Genomic DNA, 24,343 nt, shown 5'->3' with positions numbered 1-24,343 from the left:
GCATGCGCAGATGGCGCTGCGCGGCACCTAAAAAACCCTTTTTTTTGGTTTAATTTGAGAGTGGGCTGGCCCAGTGTATAGGGGCCCACCGGGTTTTTTCCCGGTATCCCGCTGGGCCAGTCCGACACTGGATCCGATCATTGAGCCCTATGGCCCACAATTTAATCAAAGTTGGTAACAAAGTTGTAATTATGCCCGAAGATGTTCCAAGTCCGAATCCAATGATGCCATCTAAAACCTGCCAAATTCATGTAAAAGTCAATGGCAGATGTCCCCTTAACCATTTGAAGATGTTTTTACCCTCACAAAATGTTTGGAGTTTCGGGGTTTGACACTGGATTTTCTGTGAAAAGACACATTTTTTGTAGTTTTCTGGCATCAAACAAGAAAAATTCAGGTTTTTTCGCACTACAGTCAGAAAAAGTTGTGTTTTTTTGCCGATCTGAATTTTTCAAAATTTTTAATTGATAAATAAGGTCAAATTGTGAAGCATGTTACAAGGATAGCCTTTCATCGGACAGTCACCGCCCCCCCCCCCCATTTAGTCTAGAGAGATTGTGCAGTTGTCTGCAGGATGACATCAGAAAACAATCTTCTATGTAGTTGAATGGCCTCCTACAGGCTCAGACAGACGGTCGGTGGCTTAATAACTCCCCCTGCCAACTATGTAGTATGGGACTCCATGACTTCTTAAGGTCGCCCTGCCAACAATTATATAACTTCCCTTGTTATCAAAAAAAGTTATCAAAAATAGGCTCATCTAAATGGACCTTTCACTGATTATGAGCATCTTCCAGTATCCTACTTCTCTCCTCTAGGTGGGGTCAAGATTGTCAGCTTTGTGACCATATAATGACTTTCAATCATCAACTAGAATATAAAATGCAACTGCAATTATTTGCCTCTTTAACTGCTTTTAACTACCGAAAAGCAGACCCTGCGACTGCAGGGGGCCCCAGGAGGTATAGGGGCCCCATGATATACTGACCAGTGCAGCTGATACGCAACTCTAGCAGTGCTCCTCTGTCGCTGCTTTGCCCAGTTTATCAGAATTTCCTAAGATTGGGCCTAGGAAAAAATGAATGCAGTGTTCTTACCTTCAGAAACGAGGAGGCCCATCTTAGAACCACTGAACAATATAAATTTCCTTTTGACTGTGTCTCAATTTAAGTCAGACAGGGTCAATGGTCTGATTAGCTGGTTCGCACTCTCACCCATTCTGTCTTGTAGAATAATAAGTATCTACCAAACCAACGCCCATTCAGATAGACTTAATGAAGGTGACTGGGATCCCACTAGCTGGACCAAAGGACTAACACTGCTCTACAGAAGTTGTGCATGAGTCTGTGAGGCAGTGTTGAATATAACACATATTTATGCTTAAGAAAATCGAATTGAAAGTCATGTAAAAAAACATCCACTCAGCTGAAAATTTGACTTACGTAGGAACGTATTCAACATGCGCTTTAAACTGCTGTTGGATATGCTAGGAGTTTAGGTCTGGATGTGTCCATAGAGTTTAGAACAAGTCTTCATGCCAAATAAATAGCTGCACATTAGAGCCATTTTTTAATGATGCTCAAGCTTCTCAACACCGGTGTATCTAATATATGACCAGTGATTCTTGATAATCATAGACCTCTAGCTTTGTTGTCACATTGTAGATACTAGATGACCACCTAATCCTAATATCAACCAGCATATTATAGGTTTTCCATAATTCAGACTTCTTATTCTTAGAGTATTGTATATAGGCACTTCATGTTGAATGCAGAGTGGAGAAAAGTTGCCCCAGAGACTTATTCTGGAATCGTGTCCTGTCTTAATCAAGTTGTCTGCTGCCTGGATCCAGGGATCACTTTAGGGGCTGGGTGGTTGTCATGCTCCAGATCCTCCGGTTTTGTAAAAGTGCATTTAATCAATGGGGTATTTTTTAAATGTTTTGGGGGGGGTGAGAGGGGTTTCTGTACACACTGTGAGTAGGATATCAGTTGATGCAAAGCCTTCTTCAGAACATCTATTCTTCTCTGTGTTCAAGCTCCACACCCCTTCCTTTGCCTTTTGAATGAAATGTATAGTTCCCTTGTTCAGCGTGTTAAACCAGTGTCTGGGAAAGCTATCAACCCAGCCGTATCATTTCCATTACTACCTGACCATCAAAGGGACTTGACTAGCATTACAAAGTAAGATGACCTGCAATGTCAACTCAAGCCTACCAACCCGTTTGCTTTTTATTCAAACCGTAATACTTTCCTGTTATCGTAATCACTCACTGTTACTGCTACTTTAAGATACACTTTATTTATTTTTCTAATGTGTTACTGCAGCTCACTTTGTTCTTTTCCATTAGACAAACTATTAACAAACAATTAACTGCCCCTGAGTTTCACATCTCTTCAAAATAAATTTTTCCCCCTTCCCTAGTTTATATTTCTTTATGACTTTAACATGAATGTAATTACTCTACTTAACTCTAGATTTCACATAGAAACCTTCTCAGTTCTTTCTAATGTTACATCCGTTTCAGGACACATCTTGAACCCAAGACAGTTGAGTTGACCCAAAGAGTTGATGGCCAAATTCAGTTCTAGGGCAACTTAAGTTCCCATAGCTCTGTGAATATATAATCTGCTTGCTAAGTGCCCTTAATAGTGAAGACTCACTGCTCATTTGGTCCATGGCAGGTTCTACCAACTGGTTGATCCAGTGCAGTGTCAGGCTCACTGGGACAGAATCAAGCAAGTTGGACAGTATGAATGAGGGATATCTAGGAAGCATTTGCATTTTTGGTCATGATTTGAGGTTCAGACGGTTTGAAGCTGCAAATGTGGGATCCCAAGGGCTCTGCACAACATCCAATAGCTCAGTCATATTTCCCATGTTGACCTCTTTCTTTATTTCACAGCTTGGGATCCCATTAACAGAAAAAAAAAGATTTAAGTAAACGTGTACACCGCAAAAGGCTATGTGATGAAATTAATTTTACCGTTGAACAATATGGCCTTTTCTTGATTTGTCAGGAGTGGGCGGTGATTGGTTTAAAAGCAATTTTTGGAAAATCAAGACTTAAGGTGCCCATATACTCACCGATAATATCATATAAAATATTCGGTGCATGTATGATGGGAGACTAGTCGACGATATCGACAGAAGACTTTGGATATTGGTCGGCTCATCCATCGGGCTGGCCGGAAAATTTTGATCGGGCGCCTTTGAAGGAACCCAAACATTGGTCATTGTTAGTGCTGAGTCATCAGATACAGGTGGAATTCTATTATTTCTATCTGTATATCTGACGATTCAGCTCTACACGTGTGTATTGAAACAAACAATCTTTCCTGGAAAGATCGTAATTATAAAGTCTGTGGCCACCCTTAGAAACTAATCACATCCTTATTAGTGGAGGTTAATGGTATGTACTCTCTGTTTATTACACCTAACAAAGTAATTAATATGGATCTCTTTTTTTTCCTGATGGTTTGAAAAACATCAATATTGTGTCCAATTACTCACAAAACAAATCATTTGAATGGATTGCTCTGGTGGAATACGCATTTTTGAGAGCACAGTAATGTTTCAGTTTTCAGCAACCAGTAGCATGTGGAACTACAATTAAAAACATCCCCCAAATGCTTTTTTCAGGGGCAAATACTTAAAGTTTGTATTAGGGGATACAGGAGGTAAAACTTCAAGAACATTCTTTATTATTGAGGTCATAAAAAAGCAATAAGTGATACTATTGATCCAGTATATCCTAGTGGGCTCCACATATCTAACCTATACTAGATCATAGAGGGCCCAGTTTTTGATGGTAAGCTTGGCACATGCAAGGTCACTGGTCTGGTTCTCTGCCACCTTTTGCCAAGGCCTCATATACTTATATTTGATCAATCAGGCATCCAATTTGGGTGAGCCCTGTCCAATTCGGCGCCTCGTTTTTGTGTTCTGGCTTGGCAGCCCAGTGCAGGAGTGTCTGCGGCCCGGTCCAGGTTGGGGAGCCCTGTTGTAGGGTTTTATTCATTGGCTATCATTAAGTGGGGGAGGGGTCTCTTAAAAAATAGAAAATGGTGGTAACAGTTCCACTGAACTTGCAGTCTCAAAGTAAGCCTGGCCTTACCAGGGTCGGACTGGGGGACCCTGGGCCCACCAGTCTGCTGTCTCAGGGGCACCCTGCCCCTGTCCAACCTGCCCCCAGCCCATAAACCCCCTCCCTTGCTCGTACGTGCGTACCGTTCTTGTTTTTGTGACCGGGGCAGGAAAGTGAGGTCCGGGGTAGCAGTAGCAGATTCGGACAGGGAGCTGGTCTGGCCCAGAGACCCACAAAATTCGGGGCCCACCAGGTTTTCCCCTGGTGTCCCCCCAGCCCAGTCCGACCCTGGGCCTTTCAGATTGAGAAACACTGTCTTTGGTTTCCTGTTCATTTACATGTACCACCCAAGAGAGTTTAAGGGCCAACATGGAAGCTTCTCAAAGCTTCAGAAGCAGCTTGCTCTCGATGCATTTGAAGGGGTCACCATCCTATCTACATTCTTTTACATGATTGTATTTCAGAGTGGAGCTATGAACCGCATGACATCTTGTGTTTTGGTTAGGGATGAACTGAATCCACTATTTTGGATTCGGCCTAACCCCCGAATCCTTCACAAAAGATTCGGCCTAATACTGAACCGAGTCCTAATTTGCGTATTCAAATTTGCTTATGCAAATTAAGGGGTGGGAAGGGGAAAACATTTTTAACTTCCTTGTTTTGTGACAAAAAGTCACGCAACTTCCCTCCTCGTCCCTAAATTAAATATGCAAAGTAGGATTCGGATGCAGTTCGGCCAGGCATAAGGATTTGGCCGAATCTGAATCTTGCTGAAAAAGACCGAATCCTGGCTGAATCTGGAACCGAATCCTGGATTTGGTGCATCCCTAGTTTTGGTATGACTTGACTTTACGGTAGTGTTTTTTGACAATACCAACCCTCGGTACAAGACATCAAACATTTAAATCAATAATGAACGTGGGCTTGTGTTATTTAAAGATCAAAACCTGTTCTGGTTTGTATGAGAAAAGTGTGAACAGGTTAAAACCAACAGGAGCAGCTTAAAACAATCTCGTATCTCGTATGCTCTAATTAATTTTGAAGAAGGTATTGAAGGTTGCTGATTCCAGGCAATCCCTACAGTCTGTTTCCAATAAACGGCTAGTTCATGTAAATACATCCCCTTTTATATATGGGGAAAGTCTTCAAAGGGTTTATCATTGTATTCTTAAAATTGTTGAAAGCAAAACATTTCCCGCTACACGCTTATCTTCAGTTCAAGTTCCCTTATAGAGAGCAAAGCAAAGAGCCATACACATAGTAAGCTAAATAATTATAAAGGACATGGCTCTTTGTATGCACATAACATTTGTCTGTATGTTAGCAATTATCCCCATGACTGGAAACTTCAATTTTACTTGCCTTTGCCTTAGAAAATCAAACATTTAGATGCATGCAGAATAGTACATTCATTTTGCCTTCAAAGGAGATTTTTTTTCTACATTTGCTTTGGAAAAGGCAAACAATGATAGATCCAACTCATGTGTATAAGTTTAAATATAGCATGTACATATGATTCCTACATAGAAAGACATATTGAGGTATAAAGTGGTTCCCAAACTGTGACTTCCACCCTAGGGAGAGGGGGCTGGTGTAGTGCTTGGACTAAAGACTGGATTAAAGATTTGATGGGAAACCTTAATTGCTCTTCTAGATGCTCTTGAAGCCTTAGCATGAAGGTCATATAGAGTGGTGCTTGGGATATGAGCACCTGTTGGTGGTTTTATATATTATTGAAACTATGGCTGAATTGGTGATTATTACAGCATTATGTTCTTACTAAAAAAAGTAGCCATGGCCTAGGATAAGGTGCAAATACCTTGCAGATATTGGTTGCCGATTTTGCAGGCCATTTTATGGGCCACATCACTGGCTTTAACAATAAATATTTGATAGAGCTCTGTTTGATATTAAATGAGCCAGAGGCCTCTAACCCTAACCCTAACCCTAACCCTAGAAGACATTCCATACAAAGGCCAGATTGACTAAAAACCTACAGACATTAAGATGGACCTGGATTCAACATTGTTGTTTAGGGATTTGAAACGAGTTACAAGGAATAGTTACCTGGAAGCACAGCGGTATATCTCCATCCTCCGTGTGCATCACGGGAAAAAAACTGCCCCGGTTGGAGAGAGAACTGGTTAAAAATTCAAAATGAGCTTGACGCGTTTCCTGGTTATCCAGCCACATTCTCAAAGCTCAGAAAGTGTCTGGATAGCCACGAAATGCGTCAAGCTTATGGTTCCCTGATGTTCAGGCGATTCTGTGCCGATTTTAATGAACGAATAAAATGTTGAATTTTTAACCAGTTCTATACGCTCTCCATTCCGTGGCGCTATGTGCTTTTGGTGTGTTGTTGGTTAGGGCCCCCATTTACAGACCTACCAGTAACCAGTTAGGCCAAAACTGCCCATGGCTTTGATTCACAGTTCTAATAACAGAAACTACCTTTAAGTTATAAAATTAATTTTTATTTGCATATATCAAATAAAACATAAAAGTCATAGGTGATACAATTTTTTTTTATAATTTTGTGCTTTAAATATTGGTCTCTACTCCTTAGCATACATTTTGTCCTCTCCGATATAAATAGGTATCACAATGATAGAAAGATGAAAGCCGTTTTCACTTGTGAGTGGAAACTGGATCGGATATAAAGTCTTTAGAGTGTTGGGTGGATACTAACGCAAAGTCAGTGGGAGCCCTTATTTAATAAGGGCTGAGTTCACTCCTGAGGAACAAAGGTTAATCTTCCTCTTTCCAAGGGGGGCATCAGACTGCAGGAAAATTAAAACATTGACCCATTCCAGGCATATAGGTTATCAGTCCCAACCAAAGTTTTGCCCCGTCATCTGATAGAATTTCTGGTTGTAGGGTCTGTAGAACTCCTGAAGGTGCTGCAAGACGCTGGTGTCAATGTTAGGATGTGGTCGTCCTTTAGATTTGCCCAGACACCTTGGTTTGCTGCTTCCCTCTGGTTTCTTTAGACACGGAAAGCCCTTGGTTTCATTGAAATAAAAATGTTTATCAGTTATGACTCTTTTGAGTCCCAAGAAGTTCTGAACACGACCCATTTCTCCTGCGGGGTCACTAACAAGCCTCTCTCCATTAACAAAGAGGAATCTGGACAGAGGGAAATACTGCAGCCAGTTGTCTAGGTGCTTGGCATAAATACCAATGCGGATGGCACTCCAGGAGGTGTCGATAGGTCCAGTAGTGTTTTTAAAAGCAAGTGCTTGGAAGCTGGGCAAAGATGGCGTTTTTGAGAGTGTCTGCGTATAGTCTGAGATTGCCCGGGTAACTGGATTCCTCACCACCACTATGAGCTTGGTATCGCTAGACATGTTGTAAATTCGCTTTGGGGCTTCCATGGTAACAAAATAACTTGGCGTTTTCTCCATGGTGATCTGACCTTCAAAGGTTCTTGGCATCAAGTTCCTAAAAAGAAAAACAATGCATTGACCATTAAGTATCTTTATCCTGATCAGCAGCATTACAATTTCTACATACATACATATAGACCCACTCTATTATTATTAACATGTATTTTTAGAGCACCAACATATTGGGCAGAGCTGTAAAATGAATGTGCTTATACAAAGAAATTACATACATACAACATACAGAGTTACATACATAGCAACCAGTAGCAGTACAAAGGGTGAGGAAAGTCCTGTGCAAAAGAGCTTACAATCTAAAGAGAAAGGGAATGAGGCACAAGATGTGGGAGAGGACAAGATCAGGAATACAGTAAGTAGGTGAGAGATGTAGCATATCGTATTACATTTGGTAGCTAAACAGAGTGAGGGTAGGTTTCTTTAAATAAATGTGTTTAAGAGATCTTTTGAAAGCAGAAAGGTTGGGAGAAAGTCAGAGAGACTGTGGGAGAGAATTCCAGAGGAGGGGTGCAGCCCTTGCAATGTCTTTAATGCACGCGTGTGAGGAGATAATGAGAGAAGAGTTGAGGAGCAGGTCAGTAGAGGAGCTTATCAAGAGGTTGGGTGAGTATATAGAGATGAGATCAGAGATGTAGGGAGGGGCAGAGTTATGAAGTGCTTTGAATGTCAGGGTCATTAGTTTGAATTATATTCTGAAAGGTAGTGGAAGCCAGTGTAGGAATTTGCAGAGTATCATGGCAGAGGAGGAGCGGTTGCTGAGGTGTATAATCCTGGCGGCAGTGTTCATTATGGACTGGAGAGGTGGGGAAGGCCAATTAATAGAGAGTTACAGGATTCCAGATGTGATATGATGAGAGAGTGAATAAGAATTTCTGCGATCATATTTTGGATATGTTATTCAGGTGAAAGTGACATGATTTAATAAGTGACTGGATATGAGGAGTGAAGGACAGGGTACAATCTAGGATAACCCCAAGGCGTGGGGAGATGGGGTGATAGTGGAATTGTTAACTACGATAGCAAGTTCTGGGATATTACGCTCTACAGTGCTATTGGAGTACTGGTTTGGTTTTCTCACTGTAACACAATAGACAAGTTAATAACCATTAGTGATGCATCAAATTAAAGAGTTTGGTTTTTGTGTTCAGCCATATCCCTAGGTATTTTAAAAGTTTCAGGTTTAAATTCAATTTCTCCCTGTAAAAATGGCATTACTGCGCAGTAGAATACAACAATGCATATTTGCTCACAGAATTGACATTTTTGATTTCTACCATAAGTCTATATGACACCTAATACACTTAGGGGCACATTTACTAAGCTCAAGTGAAGGATTCGAATATAAAAAACTTCAAATTTAGAAATATTTTTTTGGGTACTTCGCCCATCGAATAGGCTACTACGACCTTCGACTTCGAGTCGAACGATTCGAACTAAAAATCGTTCGCCTATTCGACCATTCGATAGTCGAAGTACTGTCTCTTTAAAAAAAACTTCGACTTCATACTTTGGTAGTTTAAACCTTCCCCATCACTTTCCAAAGCTTTTTTTGATCGAAGAAAAATCGCTCGATCGATCGATCGATTAAAATCCTTAGAATAAAAAAATATCTGACTACCAGCTGCATCTCATTCATATTTAAAGGGGAAGTTAAGTCTAAAATATTTTGTATACTAAACATAAAGATGAACTTACTGCACCACAAGCCTAATCAAACAAATGATTTATGCTTTCAAAGTTGGCCACAAGGGGTCATCATCTTGTAACGTCGTTAAACATCTTTGCAAGACCAAGACTGTGCACATGGTCATTGTGGTCTGGGCTGCGTAGGGATCATCATAAATTATCAAAACAGCGCAAGTCAAATAATATCTGCCAGAAGCCGATACAACAGACAAATACTGTTTAAATCTGATCTTTGTCCCTGCAGCTGGAGTTGGAAAAAGTAAAGAGGATGTAAAGGCAAAAATAAAATCCAATACAAATCTCTACACAGTCGCCGACTGCTCTACAGGGAAACAAACAAAGCTGCTTGAGTTCTGCATGGCTGGGAAGTAAGGTGGGGGCTCCCCCTGCTGTACATAAGTATGATTGTTTCCCTGCAGAGCAGTTAGGGACCTGACAATTCCTATCCACAGCAGTAAATGAAGGTAGAATTTCACTGCATACAGTCAGGTTTATTATAAAAACGGTACACAGTTTTTAATTAAAGTATATTGGAGATAGGTTTCTTTTTTATTAAAGAATGTAAAAACAGGATTTTATTTTTTTTCCTTTACATGCCCTTTAAGGCCAAATGATAAGGTCTCCTTAACAGGGAAAACAGCAGAGGGAATACGGAAATCTGTTATGGAAGGCTTAGGTGCTCTTCAAAGCATAACCAACATGTTCTCCATTTAACGCATAATTAATGCTTTAAAGGGGACATAAACCACATATATTCTAGAGACCAAAACACCACTGTTCAGCTCCTTCACCGCATTCCAAGAAACACATGGCAAAACATTGGGCCTCTTGTGTTCTCCCCGAGCTTCTGACATTCAAACTCCGTTCCAAGAATGATATTTTTAGTTTACTATCTTAATAAATGAAGCCAAAATACAAGCAATCTGTGTATATTTTAATGAGGCACAAAGGTGATTTCGATTTTCAGCATACGCAAACACCAAGATGGTGCATATCCAGTTGCACGAATGTTGCATTTGGCATAAAAGAGAAGAAAAGAGATTAATAGGAGAATTTTTCTAAGATCTTTAAAATGAAAAAGTGGTGTTTTTGCACATTTAGACTCATGGGAATCTCTAGCACAAGGGCACTGGCAACATCAGTCACAGCCAAATATAATATTTACTGAAATAATAACACACTCTACAAAATCAGTTGAACCTTTTCTGTGTTACGGCCTGAAGAAGTAAAAGTGGCAGTGCGGTAAATTCTACATTTCGGGTCCCTTTATCTTCAGTGCAAGAAGACAAGTTGCAGATTGTTGGTTGGCAGCGTTGGCGCTCACACTTGGGCAGAGGCTGGAGATGGAGGGTCAGATGCTGAGAGTTGTGCACTGAACTCAAAGGACTAGTGGGGCTGGTCAGAGGGACAGCTGGCGGTGAAATATGCAGGAAAGTGTTACAGGCAGTTTGACTCCAGGGAGGACTCAAAATTTAAATGTTAACACAATTTAAAACATGTAAATTTGTACAAGGGTAATGTGCCCCTAATAACATTCTAAATGACTACAGCCTTGTGCCTTTATTTGGTCACAGAACCCCTCAGTGACTTCTAATATCCTTATCATTTATAGTAGGGGGTACATTATCCCTTATAATACATGAGTGATACTCAGAGTTCCCTGTATAACTCAACCTGCAGCCTTGTGCCTTTATATGGTCACAGAACAACCCCTCAGTGACTTCTAATATCCTTATCATTTACAGTAGGGGGTACATTATCCCTTATAATACATGAGTGATACTCAGAGTTCCCTGTATAACTCAGCCTGCAGCCTTGTGCCTTTATATGGTCACAGAACTTCTCAGTGACTTCTAATATCCTTATCATTTACAGTAGGGGGTACATTATCCCTTATAATACATGAGTGATGTCAGAGTTCCCTGTATAACTCAACCTGCAGCCTTGTGTCTTTATATGGTCACAGAACAACCCCTCAGTGACTTGTAATATCCTTATCATTTACAGTAGGGGGTACATTATCCCTTATAATACATGATTGATATCAGAGTTCCCTGTATAACTCAACCTGCAGCCTTGTGTCTTTATATGGTCACAGAACAACCTCTCAGTGACTTCTAATATCCTTATCATTTACAGTAGGGGGTACATTATCCCTTATAATACATGAGTGATACTCAGAGTTCCCTGTATAACTCAACCTGCAGCCTTGTGTCTTTATATGGTCACAGAACAACCCCTCAGTGACTTCTAATATCCTTATCATTTACTGTAGGGGGTACATTATCCCTTATAATACATGAGTGATACGCAGAGTTCCTTGTATAACTCAGCCTGCAGCCTTGTGTCTTTATATGGTCACAGAACAACCCCTCAGTGACTTCTAATATCCTTATCATTTACAGTAGGGGGTACATTACCCTTATAATACATGAGTGATACTCAGAGTTCCCTGTATAACTCAGCCTGCAGCCTTGTGCCTTTATATGGTCACAGAACTTCTCAGTGACTTCTAATATCCTTATCATTTACAGTAGGGGGTACATTATCCCTTATAATACATGAGTGATGTCAGAGTTCCCTGTATAACTCAACCTGCAGCCTTGTGTCTTTATATGGTCACAGAACAACCCCTCAGTGACTTGTAATATCCTTATCATTTACAGTAGGGGGTACATTATCCCTTATAATACATGATTGATATCAGAGTTCCCTGTATAACTCAACCTGCAGCCTTGTGTCTTTATATGGTCACAGAACAACCTCTCAGTGACTTCTAATATCCTTATCATTTACAGTAGGGGGTACATTATCCCTTATAATACATGAGTGATACTCAGAGTTCCCTGTATAACTCAACCTGCAGCCTTGTGTCTTTATATGGTCACAGAACAACCCCTCAGTGACTTCTAATATCCTTATCATTTACTGTAGGGGGTACATTATCCCTTATAATACATGAGTGATACGCAGAGTTCCTTGTATAACTCAGCCTGCAGCCTTGTGTCTTTATATGGTCACAGAACAACCCCTCAGTGACTTCTAATATCCTTATCATTTACAGTAGGGGGTACATTACCCTTATAATACATGAGTGATACTCAGAGTTCCCTGTATAACTCAGCCTGCAGCCTTGTGTCTTTATATGGTCACAGAACAACCCCTCAGTGACTTCTAATATCCTTATCATTTACAGTAGGGGGTACATTATCCCTTATAATACATGAGTGATACTCAGAGTTCCCTGTATAACTCAGCCTGCAGCCTTGTGCCTTTATTTGGTCACAGAACCCCTCAGTGACTTCCAATATATATGGATGTAATAATTTTCCTTTGCATATGGAAAATTCAGTATATATAATTTTCTTTCATTAGGCAAAATTCAATTATTAGTTTACGTTTATTACGAGTTTACTTCCCCTTTAAATGTATTTGCTGGTAAAAGCTGTCTCTTGTTATTGGAGCGGCTGGTGTCAAGCTTGCAGGTAAGCAATCATATTTCTAAATGCAAATATATTCAATACAAAGTGCTCAAGGCCGGCATATCTGTATATTAAGCACAGGAACATCCAATTTCCATCATCCAGGACTAATGAGAAGCAGATTGTTTCTATTCTCATTAGTCCTTGCTCTATTCCAGCACTCACAGAGAGCAAACGCATGCTGAGCATAATGCAATCTGTCCTCATCTTTCAGTCTCTGTAGGTAAGGAAGTCTGTGCATATATATATTATATATACATATAATGGAAAAAGTCAAAACATTCTCTTTCATAAAACAACAGACTCCTTTTTTAAGTCTTTCCGGCACTTACAAAGTTTTTCCGGCTGTGAAACGAAGCGAGGCAACACTCAGGAATGTGAAATATCCCCAGGGAGCCGCTTTACAGCTCCCCTTTGCGAAATGAATTGCAAGCTCTTCGATGCCGAGACTAAAGCACGCGTATTGTTCCATCGAATGCATTAAAAACGTAATTCACAGCCGCAATCGCGGTCACGCTACAATAAACACAAACGTTGCTCTTACCAAGCCATTAATTAAGGGTACTTACATCCAAAAATGGCCAATTCTAAGCATAGTTTATTCCAGCTTTCAAATGGGGGTCGCTGACCCCATCTAAAAACCAATTGCTCTAAAAGCCTACAAATGTATTGTTATTGCTACTTTCTATTGAGGCCTCTCCTATTCATATTCCTCTTATACAAATCGATGCTTGAATGAAAACTAAAGGCAAATTGTCTCAGAATATCACTCTCTACATTATACTAAAAGTTATCTCAAAACTGAACAACCCCTTTAAAGCAGAAGGAAAACCACTTTCTACTTGGGGATGCTGATAAGTTAGGCGTGGGTTAACTTTTGGGGGGTTATTTACTAAACTCCGAATGCAAAAATCACAAAAAAATTGTTTTTAATAAAATCTGACTTTTAAAAAATGTAAAATTTTTTAGAATTTATTAAACCCCGAGGATTGAAAAGTCTGAATCTGAAAATCCGGCATCGGAGGTTGCTAATAAGTCAATGGGAGAAGTCCCAATGATTTTTTGATGTGCGCTGGGTTTCCTGCAATACCCTCAGAGTTTTCGGGTGAAAAATCCCAAAAAAAACCATGAAAATCAGATAAAAAATCCAAAAAAATAGTGAAAATCTGATTTTTTCCCGCAAAGCAAAATTTTTGTGAAAATGTAATAATAAATATGTGTAAAGATTTGATCTGAGTTTGTAGCAGAAAATACTGAGATAAATTCCGACTTTGATAAATAACCCCTTTAGTATGTTATAGTATGGCCAATTCTAAGCAACTTTTTAAGTTGGTCTTCATTATTTTTTTTTATAGTTGTATAGTTTTTTATTTTATTTTATGCCTTCTTCTGATTCTTTCCAGCTTTCATATGGGGGTCACTGACCCCATCTAAAAAACAAATGCTCTCTATAAGGCTACACATTTATTGATATTGCTACTTTTTATTAGTCATCTTTCTACTAAGGCCTCTCCTATTCACATATTCCAGTCTCTTATTCAAATCAGTGCATGGTTGCTGGGGTAATATGGACCCTAGTAACCAGATGGCTGAAATTGCAAACTGGAGAGCTGCTGAATAAAAAGCTAAATAACAACAAAAAAATAATAATAATAATTAATAAAAAACAACTGCATATTGTCTAAGAATATGACTCTCTACATTATAAAGGTGAACAACCCTTAAAGCATGGACTCTGGACACCCCAGTCCAACACTGGCAGCAGAGACAAACATTTGGGGACAAAGGAAAGTGGGGGATGGGCAAGTTCAGAAAAGGGGTGCAGACAATAAAACTGCCTCCACAAGCTCTGGTCCTGACTACGTTCTCTTAAACTATCATTTATACGTAAATAAATTGACAATGAACCCAACATTAAAGGGTTAGTTATCAAGGTCCGAATATTCGAATCTCGAATAATTTATAGTTTTCAGAGCAAAAAAAAAACAATTACGAATTTTTCGAGATTTATTAAAGTCCGATGGTCTAAAAACTCAGAATCCGAAACCCCGGCATCTAAAAAAAAAAGAAACTCCGGATAATTCAGAGTTTTCGGGAAAAGCTTCAAAGTTTGCCCGACCCTATTTTTTCTAGCTTTTTTCTTCATAAATAAGGTTCATTTGGGCAATCGGAGTTGCTTGGATTTCTAACTTAGAAATACTGAGATAAATTTGAACCTTGATAAATTACCCCCTAAAAACTACATCTGAAGGAATGTAGCAGAATCTGTTCCTCTAGGACTGTTAATAAGGTGGCCTTGTTTCTGGAGTCGGAACCAGCAGTGCAGTGAATATAAGCAGCCAGCCGCTTTCAAGAGCCATAACTTCCGATTTAAAGTTGGAGTTAAATTCTAAAAAATAAATAAATGTGAGAAAGTTGCTCAACAAAAAATGTTCATTATGCAAAGCAAAGACTTTTCGGATGAAGGACGTCTTTTATAGGAAGATCATTAAGGGCATATTTATCAAAATCCGAAATTTTAATTCATGAAAAAAGTCTGACCAAACTAGAATCCACGATTGGACCTTATTTATTAATAATAAAAAACACAAATTAATCGGATCGGGGAGAAACTCAATAAAATCCAGCGAAAATCCATTTTTTTTGGGAGTTTTTTCCCGAATCGCTTGTTTTTTTTCCAGATTTTTGCCTGAAAAGCCCGAAATAGTCAGATTTTCAGGCTAATTCTGGCGCAGACCACAGAAAATTTCAAATAGTATAGGGACCTCTCCCATTGACTTATGTACAACCTCGGCACGTCTAAGATGGAGGATTTTCGGATTTGGACTTTTCCATCCTTGGGGTATAATAAGGGGCAGATTCACTAAGGGTCGAATTTCGAAGTTAAAAATACTTCGAAATTCGACCCTCGAATTGAAATCCTTCGACTTCGAATATCGAAGTCGAAGGATTTAGCGCTAATCCTGCGATCGAACGATTTTAATCCAACGATCGAAGGAAAATCCTTCGATCAAAAAAAGGTTAGCAAGCCTATGGGGACCTTCCCCATAGGCTAACATTGACTTCGGTAGGTTTTATCTGCCGAAGTAGGGGGTCGAAGTTTTTTTTAAAGGGAAAGTACTTAGACTATCGAATGGTCGAATAGTCGAACGATTTTTACTTCGAATCGTTCGATTTCGTTCGAATTCGAACGAATTTAACCAATTCGATGGTCGAAGTACCCAAAAAATACTTCGAAATTCGAATTTTTTTCATTCGAATCCTTCACTCGAAGTTAGTGAATCTGCCCCTAAATCTCGTAAAATTATATTTTTGTTTTACAAAAAATTCGGATTTTCTAGTAAAAACTCGAATTTTTCTAGTTTTTGGCATCTGGACTGAAATAAATAATCCAATAAGTGTGAGTAGGATCTGTCCCCTGTTGCCTAAATGAAAACAAAAGTATTGGGATGCGATTTTCTTACAGCCCTGGGCTCCTTCCATTGCTCCGTAACCTTTTCAAGGGCAGTTTTCATTAGGTCCCGCCGTGCTCTTCTCTAAATTGTCTTTGTTGTTTTATTATTGATCGTGCCCATTTGTCCCTGATACACAATGGAGGTGAAACATTGAGCTTGCAATTCTCTATCCTTTCTGAGTATTTCGGAAGCTGTAATTAAAGCTGAGGCTGATGTTGGGTTGACCTTAAATGAATCCCATCCTTAGAATGTTAAGTGTGGCCCCGGGGAAGCCATTGGCAGATCCGTCTAACAACCTGTGGCCCGGTTGACATTAAACTTTTCGATGTCAGTGGACCGGAGTGTGACTTTTACATCCTGCAGAGGCTTCAGCCGCCCGTTAAAGTCACATAAAGTTGGGTTTAGTGTTGAGTCCCGCACGGGTCCATTTTTTGGAACCCGTACCCAACCTGTACTCGACCCGTACCCGCAATCTGCAATCCGCAACCCGGACCCCTATTCTTACCCGCTTGGACCCGCTACCCGACCCACAAGTACCTTATCCACAGACAGGAGCCACGACCCGCTGACCATCAAGAATCAGGAAGTGCTGTGATTGTAAACTGGACGTGACATCATTGAAAGTTGGTGTGATCAGAAAAAAAGGAGTAAAACAGGAAGTGATGTCATTGTAAAATGGAAGTGACATCATCGGAAGTAGGCGTGATCAGAAAAAAAGGAGTTAAAATCGCTATTGAGAAGACCCACGGCCCGACCCGCAAACCCGCAGCACCACCGACTCGTGTCTATACCCGCACCCGGAACTTCTACCCACAACCTGCAGGGTACCACAGGTTTTTGCGGGTAACCCGTGGGTACCCGACCCGTTACAGGACTCTAGTTTAGAGAAATGTAATGCAGTAAATACATTTTTGTTATTTGCATTTAAAGAAGAGCCCTTTGCCCTGCTCCCGTGTGGTGCTCCCTGCTATAAATCACCTTGTTTGAAACCACCCATTTTATTATTCTTTATTCATATAGCTCACATATTCCACAGTGTTGTACACAGATTATATCTCATTCATATCAGCTCATGCCCCAGTGGACCTTACAGTCTAAAGTCAATATCACATCATTAGCATGAGTGCTGTTCATTCTGTTATAGTATATGGCTCAGTGCCAGGCCTAAAGGGGAAGGTGTCCAAGTAGGATTGCCACTTTTGGGCTTTAGTGAGACTTAGGGGCAAATTCATCAAGGGTCGAATTTCGAGGGGTTAAATCCCTCGAAATTCGACTGGGGAATAGAATCGAATAGAATCGAATAGGCAATTCGGGCGAATTTACGCGCTGGCAAATAGTCGAATTGGCTAATATTCGCCAAGCGAATTGGCGCTCGATCGAATATTCGCTCGAAGGATTTTCATTCGATCGAATGCCTTTTTATTCGATTAAAAACTTGGAAAACAAGCCTATTCCCATAGGCTTTTAAAGCAATTCGGTAGGTTTTAGGTGGCGAAGTAGGCAGTCGAAGTATTTTTAAAAGAGACAGTACTTCGACTATCGAATGGGCGAATAGTCGCAGCGTTTTTGAGCTCGATCTATTCGAATCATTCTACTCAGGTGAATTTACGCCAATTCGATAGTCGAGGAGCACAAAAAACTACTCAAAATTAAAGGTTTTTTTACTTCGAATCCTTCACTCGAAGTTAGTGAACTGGCCCCTTAGGGTTGCCACCTGTCCGGATTTGACCCGGAGAGCCCGATATTCAGAAAGGCTGCCCGGGTCAAGACAGTCTGACAGGCTAATTTTTTAAAACAGTAAGCTGTGTATTGAATAAGAAAGAAAAGTTGGGAACATTCCATGACTAGGGCCCACTAGGGTCCTGGCACACAAGGATATTTTCTGGTACTTTGGCAGACTAGTCCGACCCTCCCTTGGTTTTAAAATTGAGGAAATCCACTCAAGAATTCCAATAATCCCATGGACAGAGATCAGTACTCAGTGACCCTTATTAAAATGGAATGCCTATGACTTAATGGCAGAAACAAGTGTAACTAGAGAAATAAGAAGTGTAACTGGATGGGATCAGGTAGACTGTGATAGGCCTATAATAACTCAATTTCTTTATTATGAAACATTGAAGTGTTTTGGTAGTAGATTATACTTTTAGCAGAATGCAATGTGGCACAAGGACACGGTGGAAAAATGTTCATGGCAGTTATCAACAAGGTTCTGCATACAGAATACAGATATGGGACCTGTTATCCAGAATTCTTGGGACCTGGATCTATCTGTAATTTGGATCTTCATGCCTTAAAGGGATACTGTCATGGGAAAAACATTTTTCTCGAAATGAATCAGTTAATAGTGCTGCTCCAGCAGAATTCTGCACTGAAATACATATCTCAAACGAGCAAACAGATTTTTTTATATTCAATTTGGAAATCTGACATGGGGCTAGACATTTTGTCAATTTCCCAGCTGCCCCAAATCATGTGACTTGTGCTGTGATAAACTTCAATCACTCTTTACTGCTGTACTGCAAGTTGGAGTGATATCACCCCCCTCCCTCCCCCCCCCCCCCCAGCAGCCAAACAAAAGAACAATGGGAAGGTAATCAGATAGCAGCTCCCTAACACAAGATAACAGCTGCCTGGTAGATCTAAAAACAACACTCAATAGTAAAAACCCATGTCCCACTGAGACACATTCAGTTACATTGAGAAGGAAAAACAGCAGTCTGCCAGAAAGCATTTCTCTCCTAAAGTGCAGGCACAAGTCACATGACCAGGGGCAGCTGGGAAATTGACAATATGTCTAGCCCCATGTCAGATTTCAAAATTGAATATAAAAAAATATAAAAAAAATCTGTTTGCTCTTTTGAGAAATGGATTCCAGTGCAGAATTCTGCTGGAGTAGCACTATTAACTGATGTGTTTTGAAAAAAACATGTTTTCCGATGACAGGATCCCTTTAAGTCTACTAGAAAATCACGTAAACATTAAATAAACCCAATAGGCTGGTTTTGCCTCCAATAAGGATTGTTTATATCTTAGTTGGTTTCAAGTACAAAGTATTGGTTTATGATTACAGAGAAAAAGGAGATTAGTTTCAAAAATTTGGATAAAATGGAGTTTATGGGAGACGGCCTTTCCGTAATTCGGAGCTTTTTGGATCCCATACCTGTATAATGTACACTTCTCGTAATTGTTATGCCTTTTATGCCCTTATTTAATAAGGTTTCCTCCATTCTAGCATTCTAACCCCTGAACCCCCCACTCTGAGTATAAGGGTAACTCGTCCTTATAGTTCTCTATATAATATATATATATATATATAAAGACAGTGTTTTATAGAGAAGGAAATATTTCGGGCTTTTCTAAAAATGCTACTGCTTTGAGCCAATGCAGACAGTCTACCTGGCAACTAAATTATTAAACATATATCCATTTTTTTTCTTAAATGCACTTGAATAGATTTTCCAAGGCTGCAGATTTATGCCAGTTCACAAAACAATTGATTTCACATCACAAAGTCTCATTAGTAGCTGAGCACAGACCTTGTTCGAATGATTCTTAATGGACTGATGGAATCACACGATCCACTAATAAAGACCGAAGGAAAAAACAAAAGGAAAGGAAACAAATATGTACAAGAACAGATGGAATTATTGAGTCAAATGCTATCAAGATCAATCAGCAATGGAACGTAGGAAATGCTGGTTCCTTTTAATTGGTCATTGTTCAGGGAAAAGAATCTATAGTCTCTGTGCCTGGAATACCAATGGGGCAGAAAAATAAGGACCTATGAGTTCTTCCCCCATACCCAGGTGTCTGTTGCCTTGACTGATACAGTTATTCAATGTAATATTTATACGTGGCATGTATAGCCAGGTGTGTATTTCCATCACTGATTTCTTTATACTGCATAAGACAAGGAGAATATAGTCATATAGGTTGTAGCACTGTACTGGTGGTGTTGTATAAAGCTGTGATGTTCCAAAATGGTTTTATATGCACCCTATAATACTGCAATATGATTAGACATGATCCTGACATCAAAACACTGATGCAGCGTTTCAGCTTGAAACACAAAACAATTGTCATATTTCAGTATTTAAAGGAGAACTAAACCCCCACTGGCCCTCCTCCGCTGGCCGCATTCCCTGCCTCCCCCCTGCAAGTCTTACCCCTGAATTCTTTCCCCTCTAGAAATAGCGACCGCACATGCAGAGTGAGCGCAGCAGAGCTCACAGGCACCATCTTCTTCTCTTCGGTAATCTTAGTGTGGTGAGCAGCGTATTGGCGTATGCGCAGTTGGGGCAATCTTCTGATTCGAGACAATTGCGCATGTGCTGAAAGAGACCGAAATTGCAGAGATTACCGAAGAGAAGAAGATGGAGCCTGTGAGCTCCGCTGCGCTCACTCTGCATGTGCAGTCGCTATTTCTAGAGGGGAAAGAATTCAGGGGTAACACTGTGCAGGGGGGGGGCAGTGGAGGGGGACAGTTTAGTTCTCCTTTAAAGGACCAGTAACTGAAAAAAAAAAATTGAAAAAAAACCCCCACCAACACAGGGCAACGATCCACCGTGCGGCACTCAATTTCTCCTCCTGGGCTATCTCCAATAAGGAAGGCAGGGAGAAATCGAGGGCTGCCCAATGGATCACCCGATCGCCTTTTCTGAAGAGGAGCGCAAGTGGAGTTTCGGTAAGTTATTTCTTAATAAAGACTTTGCAATTTTAAAGTTTAATATGTGTTCGTGTTTTTTTTTGCGTAGTATACTGACTAATTTTTTTAAAAATTTTTTTTATGTTACTGGTCCTTTAAGGGGCTTCTACGCAATTCTGAAGGAAAAGACAGACCACCCTGAAAGAGATACACTGCTTGCCCAAAAGTATCTTAACAACTGCCTGTCCAACATCTCATTCCCAATCCAAAGGAATGAATATGAAGTTTGCTGCTAAAACAGATGTCTGGGAAGGTTTCCAGTAGATGTTGGAATATTGTTGGTGGCACCTGCTTCTATTTGGCACGGAAAATGGGGCTCAGACCTGGCTCTCTGTCATTGTTTCAAATTATTATTATTATTATTATCACCTAGAAGTTCAGTTGGGTTAAGGTTAGTAGTCAGTGCTGGTCATTCAGGATCTTCCACTCCCATCTCAGCAAACCCAATCTGTATGAACTCAAGTTGTGCAAGGGGAAATGAGGGGAAATTGCCACAAAGGAGAAGCACAAACTGGCGTGCCAGTAATGTCATTATGTGCTGTAGCCTACAGGTTTCAATGGAACAGTGACCCTAATCCTAACCATGGAAAACATGAATCCGTACACACAGTATCTGAGCTGACATCGCTTCTGGAGAGAGTCTGACGCTCAGCAGTGAATGTTCCAACTCGTGTCTTTTACGTGAAGCGTCTAGAGAATTCGCTAAAAATTTGTGCAGACACGTGGTTTAAAATAAGATTTAATATTTCAAATGTAGTTAAGTAGAGGAGCAGGTACAGTGGCTCTGGCTTCTGGACAGTTATCAAAGAGAGCAGCTAGAGAAACATATTTTTAAAAGGGTTATGTTAGGTCCTAGGGGGTTATTTATCAAAATTCGAATTATTCTGATTTTTTCTAATAAAAAAAGTCCACAATGTGACCCTATTTATTATTAAAAAAGCATGATTTATTCGGACCGTGCGCAAACTCAATAAAATTGAGTGAAAACCCAAATTGTATTTTTTCCCAATCGTACGATTTTCTTGAGCTATTTCCCGAAAATTCCAGCGCAGACCACAGAATCTTCCAAATAGGATAGAAACCTCTCCCAATGACTATATTAGGGATTCGTCCAGGATTCTGCCTGTTTCAGCAGTATTCGTATTCGGCCGAATCCTTGCGCGTGGCCGAACCAAATCCGAATCCTAATTAGAAGATGTAAATTAGGTACGGGAAGGGAAATCACTTCACTTCTCAAAACAAGGAAGTAAAACATTCTTTTTCCACTTTTTCCTTTCCCGTCTCTAATTTGCATATGTAAATTAGGATTCGGATTCGGTTTGGTATTCGGCCAAATCTTTCACAAAGTATTCGGGGATTCAGCCGAATCCAAAATAGTGGATTCAGTTCTTTCCTAGACTGTATACACCCTCTTCAGGTCTGAGATGCTGGATTTCTGTTTCAGACTTTTTTGCAGCTTTGGGTTTTAATAAATCCACTAAAAAATTGGATTTTATATTTAAAAAATCTCGAATTTTTTGAGTTTTTTCAATTCGGACTTTAATAAATGAACCCCTTAAACTTGGAACATGGATCAAGCAAGAGCATGGAGTCTACTACTTTTCCCTTTTAGGGTTAGGTTTGTGGTTAGGTTTATATGGTATCACACACATCATATCCGATTAAAAGACTAAATCACTTATTTAACATTTTGAAGTTTTTTATGATTTTAGCCTAGCCTAGCTGCAGCATCATTGTACTCTACACCCTGTGTCAGCTGGACATTTAATAGTACACCCAACTCAGCACCCTGTTCTCAAGAGAACCCCTGATGGGAAATACTTTGCATTAGTGATGGCCAAATTTGTCCCGTTTCGCAATGAATTTTGCGGGAAATTCGCGAAACTGGAGAAGAATTCCAAATGTCGGTGAATTTTTACGGCAAATTTGCAAATTTATTAGCCGGCGGCGAAACGGGCAAATTCACTGCGAATTTGCGCCTGCCGAATAAATTTGCCCATCATTACATTGCATCTGTTTTTTGCACTTGCCATTTGGGAAAATACATTAGTTCACATATTTTGGCCCTGTATATAACTGGTACATGCAATGCTAAAAGCAGTCAAAATGCTATTTTCTCATAGGCAAAAGGATTTTTTTTAATTGCTGTTTTTTTTTTTTAAAAAAAATCCCTGTTCTTCTCACTTTTGAGCTATGCCACTTACTAAACAGCAGGGTTTCCTTAGGTCATTCCCGTTGCCTCCCTCTTTGTCTGCTTGTGGGGTGATTAATAGCTTTGAACCCATTAGCTAACTTTAAAAACCTCTCCACCCTTTCACGACCAAGGTTGAAATTGAATTGCCTTTAGCGCAAGATGCGTATGCTAATGTCCTCGCCTAATGAGGAAATGATCTGTCAGAAATAAAAAATACACTCAATGACTTTCCAGGTCTTTCAATTAGCTGGTGAGGGGGCCGAAGAAAATACATTACATAAAATTTTACCTTTGCCAGGCTACCTAATTACACTGCTGATTTTGTGTTCAGTGCCAGTTAAGATGGAAATGTTTCAGAGTAAAGACAACTTTTTATTTAATCCTTCCTTGTATGTCTTCAGAGCTTGGATTGTGTACGTTTCATGCCAAAACAGACAGGATTGGGATGGAAAATAAGATGAAAGATTTAGATCTTAAACGTTTTCTCTTGAGACACAAATGATGTTGGTGAATTGGCTTCAAGACTCCAAAATTAATTTAGAGCCAGTTCTGCAACTCATTTTGGTAAACATTATTAAGATCATCATAAACAGCACGGGGATCCAATTGTGGGTCCCAAAGTATATGTAAAAAAAATCCTGCTTTAGATAGGGATTGAACAAGGGGCCAATAATGAGCAGGCAGTGACTTCTGTCTTCATATGTGTTGGCTATAGAGCAGTGATCCCCAACCAGTAGCTCTTGAGCAACATGTTGCTCTCCAACCCCTTGGATGTTGCTCTCAGGGTTCTCAAACCAGGTGCTTATTTTCGAATTCCAGGCTTGAAAGCAAGTTTTAATTGCATAAGAACTAAGTATAGTACCAAGTAGAGCCTCTTGTAGGCGGTCAGTCCACATAGGGGCTACCAAATGGGCAATCACAGCCCTTATTTTGCACCCCAGGGGACTTTTTCATGCTTGTGTTGCTCCCCAACTCTTTTTACATTTGAATGTGGCTCATGTGTAAAAAAGGTTGGGGACCCCTGCTATAGAGGTTGACAATCTGTTGTTCTGTGATGGGCCCAAAACAAATGACTGTCTGTGTCTGCTTGCTTTATTTTCTTCTATTGTAAACGTCACAGCATCATCTGATTTACCATTACTAATTGGCTAAATAAACATATAAGGGCAGGTGCACATAAAGCTACGGGGGAGATTAGTCGCCCAGCGACAAATCACTTCTTCTTTGGGTGAATAATCTCCCCTGAACTGCCTCTCCGCCAGCTAGAATCTAAGGGTCAGGGTACAAGCTCAAATTCGGGAAGATTAGTCACACGACAACAAATCTCCTC

General features: G+C 40.1%; 1 protein-coding gene across 1 annotated transcript in view; it reads right to left on the bottom strand.

Moving 5' to 3' along the window:
• Window positions 1-6,576: 6,576 nt before the first annotated feature.
• Window positions 6,577-24,343, bottom strand: part of LOC108703226 (heparan sulfate glucosamine 3-O-sulfotransferase 6) — a 66,929-nt gene continuing 49,162 nt past the window's right edge. Inside the window, exon 2 of the mRNA XM_018239303.2 lies at window positions 6,577-7,528. Within this exon, the coding sequence (XP_018094792.1) occupies window positions 6,913-7,528 (616 nt within the window). The 3' untranslated portion in view covers window positions 6,577-6,912. The remainder of the gene's footprint in view (window positions 7,529-24,343) is intronic.

This window comes from Xenopus laevis, chromosome 9_10S, assembly GCF_017654675.1.
Source record: "Xenopus laevis strain J_2021 chromosome 9_10S, Xenopus_laevis_v10.1, whole genome shotgun sequence".
NCBI lineage: Eukaryota > Metazoa > Chordata > Amphibia > Anura > Pipidae > Xenopus > Xenopus laevis.
Note: the sequence above shows the minus strand (reverse complement) of the source record. Positions and strands in the feature narration are given on the sequence as shown.